This window comes from Salarias fasciatus, chromosome 17 (genome assembly GCF_902148845.1).
Source record: "Salarias fasciatus chromosome 17, fSalaFa1.1, whole genome shotgun sequence".
NCBI lineage: Eukaryota > Metazoa > Chordata > Actinopteri > Blenniiformes > Blenniidae > Salarias > Salarias fasciatus.
In genome coordinates, this window is record NC_043761.1 from 9,953,454 (window position 1) to 9,969,513 (window position 16,060).

General features: G+C 44.4%; 1 protein-coding gene across 6 annotated transcripts in view; it reads left to right on the plus strand.

Annotated features, from left to right (window-relative positions):
* Positions 1–230: 230 nt before the first annotated feature.
* The window catches only part of foxp2 (forkhead box P2), a 103,828-nt gene continuing 87,998 nt past the window's right edge, over positions 231–16,060 (plus strand). For 4 of the 6 annotated variants that reach the window (XM_030112970.1, XM_030112975.1, XM_030112979.1 and 1 more), the window contains exons 1-3: positions 231–346; positions 9,304–9,370; positions 10,078–10,143. Coding sequence is in view for 1 of the 6 variants with exons in the window: in XM_030112973.1 (XP_029968833.1) it covers positions 4,664–4,734; positions 9,304–9,370; positions 10,078–10,143 (204 nt within the window). In the remaining 5 variants the exon portion in view is untranslated. Of the gene's footprint in view, positions 347–4,646; positions 4,735–9,303; positions 9,371–10,077; positions 10,144–16,060 lie in introns of those variants that run through there. The other 2 variants (XM_030112978.1, XM_030112973.1) reach the window with 2 other exon arrangements.

The window sequence follows — 16,060 nt, forward strand, 5'->3', positions numbered from 1 at the left end:
GCTTCTTCTTCCTCGCATTGCGCGTCATTCAAACAGGACTCGGTGTACTGCTTTTCCCTCTGTTGCATTAGTAATAACAGCGGCGTTGACGGGAGACAGCAGGAGAGAGTGTGTGTATGTGTATGTGTGTGCGCGCGTCTCCGGCAGCGGTGCCCAGCGGAGGAATATTCGAGCTTTTTTTTTTTTTTTATTTACTCTGCAAGCTTGTTGTTCATTTTCTCCGCGTTATGGTGAACTTGGACAGTCACGTGCGAACATCTCCGCAAGTGTAGAGGAGGACGACTTCTCACCTGGCGCGTCCCTTTCACTCCACCGTGAGGGAAATATACCTGCCGTTTTTTTCCCGGTAAGTTTTTCTCTGGACAGGAGCTCATTTCTCTCCGCAGCCCTTTGACTTTTTTTTTTTTTTTTTTTTTAAACCTCTCTGTCCGCCGCGCTTGAATTGGGAAGCGGGGCGCAACTTTAATTGTGCGCTTCGCAACTTTGCGGGGTTTATTATTCACACGCCACTTGTTTACTGCTTTGCTGGGTTTTTACTTATGTCATTTTCCCCAAAAATATTTGCAGAGTTTCACAAAGTGAGCTCCACGCTTTGCCCTGTCGAATGAGTGACTTTTGAAGTGATGGTCTCGCACCTGCATATCGTTAAAATCTTAAAATATCTTTTCCGCGTTTATCCCCACATACTTTTTTTTTTTTTTTTTTTTTTAACTCTCTTCAGAAGCGAGATGATTTCAGTAACTCCGCGGTTTTGGTTTTTAATTGAGCCAAACGTGGATTTATGCTGAACATTAATGTCATTTAAAGCTATTTTACTGTCTGCTCATTGTGGCTGGAATTTGAATTTATTGCCGATTGCTATATTGGGGTAATTAGCAAAAACAGACTTAAATAGTGATTTAATTTATATACAGATCAGATAATAAATTTCTCTGCGCCCTTTTTTTTTTTTTGCTAAGAAATTACAGTTTTTAATCATGAAATTCCTACAGTTGTGTTGTCACCTGTGACACACAGGAGATTGCATGGAAATCAAAATACACTAATCTCATATTTTTAATAGATTCTGTCAGAGTCTCTCAAACGTATTCTGCAAACAAAAAAATTAGATTTAAAACTTATTTGCATTTTCTTACAATTACAAGTGCATATTTGCATGACTGACATCTGCATTCTCACTGTCTATGATTATCAGCAATCAGCACCTTACCGTAGTTGCACGCTCCATTTTATATTCCATTTGTTTCGTTGTCCAGAACCAAACAGGGATGCTGGTAGAATATTACCTCTCACCATGATTACCCTGCAGTACAAACTCATTTATCTTAAGGCAAGAAAGCACCTAAAAGCGACAGCAGAGTTCCCCTATTTCACTCTCTGTGTCTTGTCACTGTTCTCTTGCACTCACAGTGTCTCAAAAATCAATACATGTAACTTTTCTCTTTTTTGGGGTGGGGGGTGTAAAGAGAGGCTAATAAGGTAGTGTGGAGCTGCAGAACTCTTCAGGCCTGTCCTCTGATCAGCTTTCACCCCTGGATTAGCTGGATCGACCCTCCTTGTTGGAGCCGCAGGGTGCACAGGTGTTCCCTCCTCAGTTATGCAGGTGTGGGCCAGTTCCCCCCCTCACTCAGCAGCTCTCACTCTTCAAAGGCCAGGCGGCAATAAATGCCCCTTGTGAAATATGTCAGGGACAGTGCACAATCAGCCCCTTTGTTGGAGTGCCCCTGTAATCATTTCTTGAAGCGTGTTTAAAGCGGCCCGTGTTCCCTTGTTTACTTGTTGTCGAGGCGCTGTCTGGTAAGTGAGGTCACTTGATTTTTGTAAAACAGGATGCACGCTTTTTTTTTTCTCCCTCCCCCTCCACCCCCTCCTCCCCAAGGCAATGGGAGGGATGGAGAGAGACCTGCCATTAGTCTCCCTCCAAGAGTGACCGTTGTTAGGAGCAGCGCACTTATTACCCCGGCTCTCCCCACTCTGCGTCCATTTTTTGATTGCTGCATTCATCATCGGGTGGTCGTGCTCTACATTATGGTAATAGGAAAATGAATGTCCTCCACAGGATTAATGTGTATACCCTGTCATACGTTTCAATCATTTATCAAAATTAAGATTCAGCTTTCAGCTCAATGAACATCGGTTGATGCATGATTTTTATCTCAGATATGGAAATTGTTGCTTCCAGTTGAGTTGAAGTAGAAAATGCTTTCGTATTTGTAATTCTGCTACTCCTATTAAAACTTTGCGTGCATTGCCAGTGACTGCCGACGATGCTCAAATTAAAAGCGCAAAGGCTGGGTGAAAGTAAGAAAGTCCTGGAAGTGGATTAGATGTACTGATCACATGGATTCTGGTTTGAGTATTTGTGAAGCAATGAAACTCTGGCTCACCTCTGGATTAGCTTTTGAATCGCACCCATCCCCCCCCAACACTGCTGTAATGCAACAGACTGCTCGCTCAAGCCTTAAAGTGTTGCTGCGTTCTGGAGAAAATGCTTCGTAAAATGAAAGGAGTTGAGCTCCGGCATCACTTTACTAAACATGTCCGTGCGCCCACCTAGCGTAAACTTCACCCGGTGTGTGTGCTTCAGGTCCTAACTTGGCCGTGTCCGAAACTTAAAAGACAATTAAACGGCATGTGTTCAGGGCTTATCCCCCTTTAACTTCATAGAAATGTTTCCATGACAACCTCCATGCAAGTTAAAGCAACCAGTCGTGATCAAGTCCCCCCCTCCTCCTCCTCCTCCTCCTCCTCCTCCTCTCCTTCCCCTCTCCGTCTCCCCCTCTCGCACTTTGGTTCCCTCCCCCAGTAAAGAATGGAATTTGTGTTGACAGTTTTGGCCTTTAATGGCACTTTTGTGCCGTGCAAAAGTATTTGTTTACCGGGATCATATGCTGCAAGCTGTCAGCCTTAGAGAGATTGACTTCTTCAGATAAAAGAGTGTATTACATGCTTAAGAGGCCACCCTTTCGCACTGTAATTATCCACATCACAGTAATGATGTTTTGTGTGCCCCAGTTACTAAGAGTCTTGAGACAGCTCAGACTTTTTTAGTTACGCTCTGGGTCACTTCTTAAGCCCGACACCACACTGTTGCAGACGAGAAACGTTGTGACTCCTTGGCCGGAGAAAGCTGTGCAGGGTGGGGTCAGGGGATGTGGATTAGAAAGGAGATTGCAGACTGCAAGCGTAATGGCGAGTTAATACATATTTGCGGAAAGTCGGTAACTTCCTCGTTCATATGGACCTTTTGTTTTTTTTTTCTCAGTTCAGATCCATGTGTAACATTTGTTTGAGTTTTTTATTTTTTTTTATGGGTTTCATATTTTCTTGGCCAAGTTTTAAAAAAAAAAAAAATCAAAAACACTGTGGTTATTGTTATATATTTACTCAGCTCGAAACAATCAAATGTCCAAATATCCTGTAACGAGTGTTTTGCAAAGTTAATGTCTTACGTCACCTTACCCCCCTCAAAGGTTTCAGAAAGCCACAAAACAAATGACCAAAGTCCCACAAGTCGAGATGTGTAGCTCTTGGCAGATGTGTGTAGCCTCACAGTGTGTCAAACCCCGAAATGGAACGAGGACATGCGTGCAAAGTTATAAAACAAACTTTCGGGTTTGTGTACACGGCATTTCTTGAAGGTATGTAAAATAATTCATGCTTTTCGTAATGTTTTGAGCTGTCCTCCTGGCACAGGAGTCTTGACCGTGACCTTATATCCCTTCTCAGCCGCCACTAGCTCGGCCTGCAACACAAGCTGACCCGCCGGTCTGTTTATCCAGTAAACTATGGATTCATTTGAATCACAGTCGCCCACCAGCCGCCTCAGACCTCGCATTTTTTTTTTTTTTTTTTTTTGCATTTCCCCCTCTGTTTTTCTTTTCTTGTTGAGTTAACAATTGCCTGTTTACTTGCTGGTCAGTGTGGTGTGAAGGCACGGCAGCTTTTATTCCAGTCACGGTCAGATGGACGGTGTCCTCGTGTGAAAAAAATCTGTTGGTTTTGGGGTCTTGCCCTGAATTAAAGATGGAAGGTCACTCATGGTAAAAGGCAAGGTCACCATTGCTCAGACTGCATTCAGCCATCAGCCTGTCACTCGTAAACAGTCGAAGCTCTTATGAGACAGCCCCGAGTGGGACTTCAGCATTGTTTACAAGGTCTTTTGTTGAGATAGTCCACACGCCTTTTACATTAATTGACAATGCATGCACGATTAATGGAAAAATATCTATTTTTTTGTTTTTTGTATTGCAAAAAATATATTATATTTTGCATGACTATTGCCTTGACACCTTCAGTGATTGGTCTTGTAAAAAAAAAATGCATTACTTATCATTGTTTACATGTGTTTGAAAGCCAAATATCAGCAGGAAATGGTATTGATGAGTTGTGTCCTGATCAGAAACGAGGACAAAGTCAGGAGGTTCATTGCGCCTCGCATCTCTAAAGACCTTTTCTCTTTACCCAGAGTGACACAGATAAGGAGGAGGAAAAAAATGTTTGTTTCAAACATGTTGTGAGTATAGAAAAAAAAACACATGCAGGGTTTAGTGTGTGTCTGTGTGTGTGTTGGTGGGGAGGGGGGGGGGGGGTCATGACAGTAACCGTTTTTGACAGGCACATTAGGCTGCAGAAAGAGCATCCAGCTCGGGGCTGAGGGCATATGGTGCTGCCTTCTGCTGGCATAGCTCTAGACCAAGTTACAACACTCGCGCAGGGTCATGACTGTCTCAGGTTTGTTCCTTCTGTCTCTCTCGTCTAAATAAAAACAAGAGGAAAAGTGGAAGTGGGGGGTTGGTGATGTTGGTGGCGTGGAGTGTGCTGGGCAGACGAGGGTGTTGTACAAGCTGGATGTCTTTGGATAAAGGACAAACATGAATCCTCCCAGTCAAGCCCTTTTGAGTCAGAATGTAATTTGGTCAAAATGTGGAAATTTGACATTTTCACTGTAATTTTGTGTGTTGCGTCACAGCCGCATGCTCTTCACCTCAATTTTTATTTCTGGCATGCAAAAGAAAATTTACACAGATTATAATGCCAGTTGTCAAGTTGAAAGCAATTACAGTGTAGAGATTTTATCTTCATTCTGCATGTGAACACCCAGCTTGTGCTCTCGGATGGCAGTCCCTAATCCTATTCTAAACAATAGCCGTGTTTTAACCACAGCGGCTCTACTCGGTTTTCTCCTTTGTGATGTGGAGAGGATGGACTTGGATAATGTTTGGGATGACGCAGAGCTTTGGTCTGAAGGCAGCAGATTGGTGGGAGGGTAATTACAGGCTACTGTGTGGCTCTCTGGATTTTCCCTGGATCACGGCTATAGGCAGCGAGGCTCAGCCTCTGACTCAACTCGCCGAGAACGAAGTAAAACAGCCACAACATATGGACCCAGCAAAACAATGGTTTATTTTTATGATATTTGATGAGTGGTTTTTAATTTAGATTGTCACTTCTGGCAAGCAGCAGGGCAGATGGTGCAGACTTGAGTGCCCATCAGAGCCTAAATACCTCCAGGCAGCTGTTGGTCATAAACTTTTTTCTTTTTTTTTTTTTTTTTTTCGAGCATCCCCCCCACCCCCCTCTGCGTTTTCTCTCCTTAACACGGCTCGGGTCAAGAGGAGTCAAACCTGTTACAACACCTGTTTCTGCATATGCAAATCTGTTGTTTTGTCATTTCATTAGGCAAGGCAAAAAGACGAGGGTCCCTTGTGGTTGCAAATGCGACTGGCACCGGGCCCAGTTGGCATGCTCCGCAGCAGAGAGGCGCTCCAGGCAGGGCGAGGGGAGGGACGCCAAGTTGAGTTTCTCCAGCAAAGCGACTCAACCATTGGCTGCCTTCGCATCACAGCTCAATTTGGACGGGTTACTAAAATTCCGAGTCAAAGAATTCTTGGAGTAAAGGCGAGGGGGTAACTCCCTCTCCCATTATATGTCTTTATCTCCTCTGCAAAGAGGATCTGTAAGGGAATGACGAGGGACTTGCCCAGGAGCCAAAAAAACTGGCACACGCGTGTCTGGCACGCGCCATGCGCCTCTTTTCCGCCCCGCCATCCCGCCCCCTCCGTGTCCTCTCCTCTGTCCCTCCCCCCGTCCTCCTCCTCCTCCTCCTCCTCTTCCTCCTCCACCACCTCCCATCCTCATCCCTTCATCATCTGGCGCTCTCCTGCAGCGCTCGCCTCTTAACCACATGTGCCAGTGCCGGGCCTGCTCTTGCTCCGGGGCTAATTGTTCACTGGTAAACTGCGTGCTTGTTGGTGGGGGTCTCCGCTTCATCCACGCACGCCGCTACAGAAGCAGGGTGGTGGCGGTGACGCTTGCGGTGGGTGGCAGCGGCGGCGGCGGTGGTGGGTGGGGGTAGGGGGGGGTCCAGATCATGATCTCTCCATGCAGTTTATTTTCTCCCCTATAAATCTGAAGCTTGTCGGTTGTAATCCGGCCTGTGTACTGAATGCAACAAATACACCATGAAATTAAAGGTTATTGCAGGAGCGTCATGCGAAAGCTCTGTTCGAGATTACCGGAGCGGCTGGCAGACCCGGGGAGAAAGAGGAGGAGGACTGCCGAGGAGGCTTTCTCTCTACCTGGATTAATATGTCAAGTTGAAGAGACACCAAACGACGCTGATTTCCTTTCGTTGCAGTTTTATGAAAAGCCGCTTGTATACTAGTACATTTCACACAACTCTGAAGGTGTTCTCTCAGAGTTCAGTTTTTTTAAAATTTATTTAGCTCACCTGTGGCCAAATCCCACCGTGTACATCGTAACCTCGTCTAATCTACTGCCATTGTGGTTTTACACAAATGCCTTCCTCAGAATATACTTAAGAGGGAGATGGATGGATGGATGGAAAGTCCTCAGACTAGTCCTTGTGCTTAGTTAATCTCATCTGATAACTGAGGCCTTCCTCCTCCTCCTCCTCCTCCTGTCTCTCCTTTCTTTTCTCCCCCCCTCTGTCCTCCTCCACCCTCCCCTGCCTTGGCTTGGTGGGTCTGATTTGTAGTTCTGCTCCTCTCTCACCACACAGAAGGCATTAAAGCCAGGCCTCACAAGGCCCCTCTGATATGGGAGAGTTCATTAGAGATGTGCCTTTGATGGGCAGCCTTTTCATGTGACTACCGGTTTTTCAAATACCTTGATGTAGAAGCTTAAGAAGGCATTGTGCAGTAAGCCCTCTTTTTGATGCGACTTATTTAGATCTGCATAGTAAATCAGGGGGGAGTAAATAACCAGCCAGCAGATGGAAGCAAGTAGATAAGGCGCCAGTGAACAATCGCATTTGTATTTTGTTATGATGTTGACAGCAGCTAAAATTCACTAATCTAGAGCCACTGATCTGCATTTCAAAGAAATCTCATTTAGCAGCGGGGAGGATAAAGTTCCCCTCATTGTGTCTATTTTATTGCATTCTTCGCTAATTTATCTGCCCACAGATTTAACGTGCAGGGCTTGGTGGTAGGAGCCGGCGTCCGTGCGTTGCATAGGGGGTCTTAAATACTGTGAAAGCGGTTACGTCTAGACTGTGAGCCGAGGGTAATTACACGTCTGACCATGAATAGAATGAGTTTGAAGACTCATCTTTCTTTGGGCAGGCCTGAATTGCTCGACTAACACTGATAAGGAGCATTTGGTCCACACAGAAATATTGCCAGTGACTTTCCATAACGCGCACCCCCCCTCCCATTTCCAACACCATGGATGGTATTTACTTTTAAGATAAAGTTATTGTGTACAGTAATCTGACTTGTTAGCATAATGTCCTCTTTCATCGCAGGACCCTCCTTTTTCTGCAGTGTGGAGGTATTTGTGGTCTGGGTCTTAAATAGTTTATCTTGACTTAGTGCGCGAGCGCTTTATGTAAATATCAGCCTATAGCATTATTAGGCCTTCATGAATACGTGAATGCGTTTGCCATATTTATAAGTTGATAGAATTTACCGATGGTTTTATATTTGGCATAAAGACATGTGTGGTATTTGCAAATCCCCGCGAATTGGAGGTCATGCAGACTAATAGCATGCCAAATGCTTTTCCAGTGAATAAAATATGACATCTGCGCAGCCTGGAGGTGTGTGGATGTTTAAATCTACCTAGAAGCAAATAATTTAAGACGAGGTGTGTTTACTTCAGATTTTATGTCTAAATTACATTAAGCCCAGTTTGGTTTTTACTTCTTTTAAAGTGTTAGCTGATTCCGCATTCCCACACAGGAAGACACACTTTATTTTGCATCTAAGTTTTGTATAATATGTACAATTTTCAATCTAATCCAATCAGCCCCATTTTATTTTGAAATCTTTTCAAACCAAATTCCCCCCTGCCCTGCCGTAAATTTTGTGCAACAGTCTGTGCAATGTTTTCCACAAACTCAAAACAGTGAAAAATTATAGCAGTTGACATGTTTTGTTTTCAGCTGTGCTCTCTGAGCTGAGGGCTTTTTGTACAGTTCAGAGAGCACATTCCTCAGGATTCAGCAGTCGCTGGTTGCCTGTAGGGGTCATTGGAATTCTGGGCGAATAAAGAAAGAAGAGCGAAGGGGGGGGGGGGGGGGGGGGGGCGCAACAACTCACAGAGGATCATCCAGGCCATTTTCTGCCCCGAATGCCCCCGGGGGTGCAGGAATAGGCTCACACCTTGCTCCTAGGGACACTCTTCTTCCACTTCTTTTACCTAATGCTCTAAATGTGATGCATGTGCAGTAAAAGTGTCCCGAGCAATGGCTTGCGGTGGTTGTGGTATTGTACCCTCTCTCTGTTCCTGTGTGATTAACACAAAAAATCATCAATACTAATGGTCTCTAAATTATATGGAAAGCAGAGGTTGTGTACTGAGATGCAGACAGCTGAATGGAAGTACAGGAGAAATCAATCTTCTCAGGTTAACAGCATGATTTACTTGGCGTTGAGAGCTTGAGCCTTCCAGGCACTGCACCTTTTAACTCGTGTGTTTGTGTGTGTGTGTGTGTGTGTGTGTGTGTGTGTGTGTGTGAAAAAGGTAAGCAGGGGTGTTGTGCTCGTACTGTACAATGCCTGTTGGTGCATGCACACACACACACACACACACACACACACAGGCACACTTGCAATCTGCGGCTTCTCTCCAAAATCCAGGTGCACTTTGTTGTTTGAAAGTTTATTGCTTTCACTTACAAACCATACAGAAAATACTTATGCAACACACACTCTAGCCCACACTTGTTAGCAGCAGCAGCAGCAGTGAATGTACCCAGGAAACATGTTTCATTAGATCAGTATGTGACCGAGTAGATTTGGACTAATGGTTCACTTTTGTTTCCTCTTGTCGTAGAGAGCTGACATCGCTGGACCGCCACCTCCTCTGTGACCGACAACTACAGCAGTTTCTCTCCCTTAGGGTAAGTATTTGAACACAAGCTCTTCATGTTCCTCTGTCAAGGAATTCTTAACCTTGGAAAAGATTAGAGTTGCAGTCGCCATGTTTCCAACAGCCAGTGTTAATATTAGGAGTAAATCTCTCTTAAGCTATGTCTTCTTTTTTTTTTATGTGTGCGAGTAATGATATAATTTTTTTTTCTCTTTTTGTTAAATCAAGTCACCAAATGTACCTTTGGTTGGTGGTGTTGCGGTATTGTTAGTCTCTAAGTGAATGCAGCGGCGAGTGGAGGTCAAGCCCCCACCCCTCCAATTCCTCCTGAAATATAACAAATCTTCATCTTGTCCACTTTGATAGAATTCCCCCTCCACTGGGCAACCTTTCAGTTGTGCCTGTTTGGTTTTCACACCCCAAGGATTTTCAATCTACTCTAACTTAGAAGTTATGATATGCACTATGGCTTACAAATGTGGGCGGCTCAGATTTCAGGGTATTTTTTTTTCTCCTTCGTTTTTTTTTTTTTAAATTTATTTTGTTGATGTCTTGATTGAGATTTGTCGCAGAGCGGAACAGGATGAAGTGAACGGGGGTTATATTAGCCCTAACCTAATCTCGGCGTACCTGGTATGCATTACTTGATACAGTCTGCAGAAACCAAGGCCAGCTTTATTCCCTGTACCGCTCATATTTTAGGCCAGACATCCACTTTTCCCCCTCTCTCCTTCCCAGGATGAGATATGCACACTCTGCGCCCGTAGAAAAAAGCAGACGACAAACACTGTGAAGTGCAAAGTGGTAAGTGAAAGCAGTTTTCTTTGTCCTCGCATGCCTGGTGTTGTGTTTTCTCCCGGATGAATATATGCCCACTGTCGTGAGTCACATCAGTCATAAACCGTTGATTCGGGTTTGGCTTTAGAGAAACACAGTCATGGGTGCTGAACTGACAAAAGAGCAAAGCAGGGGTATGAGAAAAGTATTCAAATCAGTCTATAATTTCCTTAGGAATGTTGATAACACGGTTTAAAAGGTGTTTCTATTGTGATCCTCTTCAACATGCATTTTTGTGAGATAGGAACACAAAAATTTCTTCCAAAATAAAGGTCTTTCAGGTTGTGAAGCATCAATTTGTGGTTGAAAATAGCACCGTGTTTGTGTAAATAGGCTTTTTTGTTTTTTGTGCCATTTTTCATAGATGTCTTCAGAAAGATGTACGATTCAAAATAAGTTTTTTTTTTTTTAATTGAAGAGGACAAATAAGGTTCTTTGATATTCAAAAAGATGAACTTGATTCTGAAAGGAAGTTTCAGATGTAATACATGAAATGTGTCTGTTTGCTTTAAATCCATTCTGCCTCTCATCTAAAGAGGAGAATCTTTTTATCTTAAAACGCGCAGCATCTCAGAGGTGAAGCTCTGATTAAAGTTTATGGGCGAAAGCAAAGCGCCGCTCGGCTGTAGGAGCAGGTCCACCTCCCAAGCAGTCCTTCCAGAGTGAAGCAGACTCCACATTTCCTTTTCCCACCTAAAAGAGATTTAAATATTAGTTCTTAATTTGTCTAGTATTCAGTTAAATCTTCAAAGATGAACTCTTACTGCATATCTGCTGGCCTAAAAAAGTCCTTCTAATCATTGCAAAAAAGTATAATTGCCTCACCACTGCAAGCAGTACTTCCCGTGTAGACATATATATATATAAAAAAAATCTACAGCAATTAAGCATATCTTTGGCTCCCTTTAAAGAAGCTGCAGCTCGGACTGAAACACCCCTCTGCTCACATTTCCAGCTGGAAATTGATTTCTTGTCATAGATCAGAAACCTCTTGTCATTCCTTTTTCAATCCTCAAATGGTTTCTCTGAGCCTGCTAACTGTCGTCCCTGTGAGTGGGCAAACAGGGGGAACCTCCACGGGTCTTTACCCCGGGCACTCAGAGCAGTCGAGGGGGTAGAGGCAGAAATCAAAGGGACTTGGATCATTCCCCATTGGCAGCCTCCATTGTCTCGCCGAGTCGTGATTGGTGGAGAAGGTGAAAACTGTGGAGCGAGGGGGTGTGGGGGTGGATGGAGATCAGGCAAAGCAACCTTTTTTTCCCCCCTAATCTTTATCCACCATTAACCCCAGTGCCCCAGTGTGTGGCTGAGATCAGGGCCATTGGTCAATCCCCCATTCATTGCCACCCAGAATATTTTAAAGTTAAGCTCCATCGCTTAACAAAAAAAGTCTTACTCATCAAAGGTTCACTTTCCCTTCTCTCCCTCTCTTCCTTCCTTTCTGCTCTCGGTCCCGAGGATCGACCGCTGTTCTCCATGCGCCCTTCTCTCTATGGTCCACTGTTTTGTCTTCACTCTTAGGCACGGGCGATAGGAGCTGGAAGTTTCACAAGTTCCTCAAGTTTCCCTGTTTTGATTGAGCGAAGTTTGCTTTTGGGTCGAGTCGGTAGCAAACTGAAGGAAAGTCGGACGGCCCAACGACGCCCCGTCTCTCCACGATCTCTCCCGATTAGAAGCCGCTTTCACTTAGCTCTAAAATGTGTTTACATTGTCTCCACAGAGGAGGTAGTTCTCACACCAGATATTCATATCCCTTTTCTTAAAACTTTGCTGGTTAGACTATCCTTCGTAAAACAACCGAGTTTCTGTTATTATCATAACATGGTTAAATTCAGTCCACATCTCCTGAACGGTTGAGATTTTTCCTCTTTCTTTTTCCATTTGATAGCTTTTCCCAGCATCAGCCGTGTATTTGCTTTGCTCACATCTAGTGTGAAAGAGACTGGGGGTCAGAGAAGAAAAATAAGGGAGGATGTGAAGATTCAGGGGAGGTGGTGGAGCGAGTGAACGCATGAAGGTTGTTTGTTCAGAGCGTTCACAGTTACCATGAGAATGGAGTCAGACAGGAGAGTTGTCATCTTCACTTACAAAACACTGATAAAGAGATTCAATCTGTGTGTGAATCATTATGGCCACCCATGGTACTTCTGACTTTTTTTTTTTGTTTTTAAGTCAGTTGTATTTAGTTGTTTGGAAAGTTTTTCTACAGATTAAAATTACTCTGTTTTCACCCAATAGTAGAACAGCAGGGATGGGAAGTAATATCATATTTGTATTTCGTTATTGTACTTTACTTGAATAATTACCTTACTGGTTCATTTTTATTTTCACTCTTGACATTTCAGCAGAAATAGCTGTACTTTGTACTCAGGATGCACCTTTGGTACCGATATTTATCAACCTGATATTACAAAAAAAATAATGTTGCACAGATTAGTTCTTTCTGCAATTTTTCATTACGGACTAGAGCCACAATAGGCCAACGCTGCTTTACCGTGCATTTACTGCATTACCTTCCATCCTTCCCATTCCTCTTAAACCTGCTCAATACCCCTTTTAACTCCCATAGGTGAACATCCAGAGATGCAGTGAAAGGATCGAAGCAATGTCAGAAATTCAAAAACAGTTCTCCATACAGAACATACAGAAACGGACTTTCAGAGTGATCAAGTTGAGTCAATACTGGTTTATTGCCAAGACTTTCTGTTAAAAGTCAATCCAAGATGGATGTTTAATTTGGATTTATTGAGTTTTACGTTGAGTTATGCCAGGTTAGTACCTGTTTTAATCCAGAAAGTTGTTGGTGATTCGACTCTAATCCAAGTTGAATTGTGATCTGTTTGAATGCTAATGACGAAGCTTGTGTATTCATGCTGACAGTTTTCTTAACAATGGTTAGATTGTGTTTGCCTGTCTCATTGCAGTTGCCTTAAAAAGGTATCATGCATCGATCAAGTAGTGATTTATCTTAACTTTGTGTTGAATGCATGTCAGAGCCTTTACTTTCTTACTTTCACTTAATTAAAAAGGTTTGAACCGGAGCGTTTCCTTTCACCAGGGTATTTATTTACACGGGTAGCCGTGCTTCTCCTTAAGGTAAGACTCTGAGCACTTTTGCCACCTCTGTCGTAATGAACGATACTGTGGAAATGAGCGATCGCAAATACTGCACGCACTGGCTTAGTTTCTTAAAAAAAGGAGCAGGCATCTAGTGTTTCACGTGTTATTCTTTCCCCGCAATTTAATTGGAGAAATCTTGGGTGCGGAAGCCAGGCTCGATGGCATCCCTCCAAGAGCCTGAGATTATTGTGAAACCCAACCCAAGGCAGGCATGACATCAGAGAGGCCTGACATTAGTTTGAACTCCTTATTTCAGGTGGGAAGAATTATGAGTGGCTTCACTCGCAGGTGATCGTGTCCAGCGAGCCGCTCGCACACAGTCGAGCAATTCTTCTCCCAAGGTCTGAATGCTGATTGTCCTGACAGATTGAACTTGTGTGTTATCACCAAACTGTCACGCGGCCTCATTTTTCAGCCGGCACACATACCCCTAAGTTTACGTTAGCCTTTCACCATGCAGTGTTTTATTGGGATATCATCATCATGACATAAACTAAATGTACAGTATTTTAACCGGCGGAGGAGTTGTGTTTATCTCTGGGCCTGCATACTGTCACAGCGTTCTGAAATACCTTGAGTTGCCAAGACGCTGGAGCAGATTTTTTTATATATATATTTGAGCCCTTCCTAAAACGCAGTCGTTATCTTAATCTGCTCAGAGAGTGAGTGTTTTTGCAGGGAAATTTATTTCCATGGAAAAAGCCTCAGTTTTTTCTCCAGACCAGCAGCAGACGACGATAACGTGGAGTTTTGACTTATAATGTTTAAGCCTGTTTACCTGGCATTAACATGCATGCCAGTTGATTGCATCACATGTGGCGAGCCCGAAAGACAAGTGTAAATAGCAGTTTGACTCAAACCACTTCCCGATCTGGTCTGGGACACATCGGACCACAAAGGCTTTGGAGTGTAAACAGTCATGCATTGCAAAGGCACACCGGGACAGCGCTGTAGCAGGAAAATAACGTAATACGCAAACGTCATCTATGTGCACAGTGTTTTCTTTTCTTTTCTTCTGTTGAGTTTTCTCTGCAAAAGTGTCTAGAAATGACTATGTCGTAATTGGCATATTATAAATAAAGCTGCATTGAAGCAGAATTTTAAAGACTATACACCAGTCTGAGTTTCAGTCTTTCCAACTTTCCAAAGAAACTATGGAAAACAATAAGTTATTCTTAGCTTGCCGAGAAAACCAAACCTTGCCTTTGTCTGGGGACAGCTGCACGCCGAGCCTTTTGACATTTTCCCGGAAGTGACATAGAGGTAGTAATACCATCTGAACTCAATTGGGTGACCTGAAATGCATGATCCCCACAAGTGTAAACAGTGTGCATCAGGACTCGCCACATGTGATCGATCACATTATGTTAATACCAGATGCAAACGGGCCCACAGTTTCAAACACCTGTTAAAAAAAAAAACATGTTTGCTTTCGAATTCACACAGTTCAGACTCCTCCATGCATCAGGACCTTCTTCCACTGTAGCACTTTATCTGTCTCTTAAAGTAAAAGTTTCAAATCAAACCGTGCGGTCACAGCCACTGAAAAAGCTTTTACTCCAGAGGAAACAAGCCAACTCCTTTGTTCGTAATGATCATTTGATCGCAGCTTGAAAAGGGATACAGGCGGCAGCAAAATCCTACAAGAGCTTGGAATCTGACTTCCTCGCCACAAACCGCAAGCCTAGACAGTGCAGCCGTTGCTACCTGGTTGGAGGCGAAATGGCCAGAAAGTATTCATGTGTACGGAAGGGGGGGGAAAAAAAAAATGCACACACACTCACTCACACAGCATGCTCGATTTGGGTCATGGAGCTGACAGACAGTGGAATGTGAATGTGTGTATGTTGACAAACTCCACTGCACTCTGAATGGGGTTTGTGATTACACCTCATCATGCGTGTTGCATTGGTCCTGTCCCCGGCCCCCCAGTCTCTCCCTCTCTCTCTCTCTCTCTCTCTCTCTCTCTCTCTCTCTCTCTCTCTCTCTCTCTCTCTCTCTCTCTCTCTCTCTCTCTCTCTCTCTCTCTCTCTCTCTCTCTCTTTCTCTCTCTCTCTCTCTCTCTCTCACCACAGTGCCTCTTGGGCAATCATGTGGTCACACTACCTGACTCCTTGCTGCTCAAGAGTGCAGTTGACAAAAACAGCCCGAGGCCCGTCATGTGGAAAAGATTCAGTCGGCACACAGCACACATTGCCACCCCCTCTTGCTCGGCCCCCCTCCTCCTCCTCCTCCTCCTCCTCCTCATGCTACAACTCCTCACTTTCTCCCACTAAGTAACCGAAGCGCCGGGGTGTTTCCCCTCTTCCGCTCACCTGTGAAGGGAAATGGCACGGCTCTTCTCCTGCCCGGCCGTGTGAGAGAGAGCGGATACTTTTGGCGTTTGCGGCTTTGGCGGCCACGCCGCTTTAAACAGCCGTGCACAGGTACGCGTGTGCTCCTGGCCCGCTCCCTCCCGCAGTCTGAGAGGAGCCGGCAGCCTCTCTTTGTCAGTTGAGTTGCACTCCTCGTGTCATGTAAAATAAAGCCGGCGGTCAGTGAGAGCTCTCAGCTGTCAGTCAGCCCGGTGGTCCTGGCCTGTCGAGCTGCTCACCTGTGTTTATTGGACAAGACCTGCTCCACGCTGCCCAGGGAGAACATCATGTCTCCCTCCCTTTTCTTTCTCTCCCACTCTCCCCCTCTCTGTTTCTCTTTCACTTTGTTTTTGTCTCTTCCCATCACTGCCTTTGTCTGTTTCTCTCACTCGACCCTCAACGCAATATCA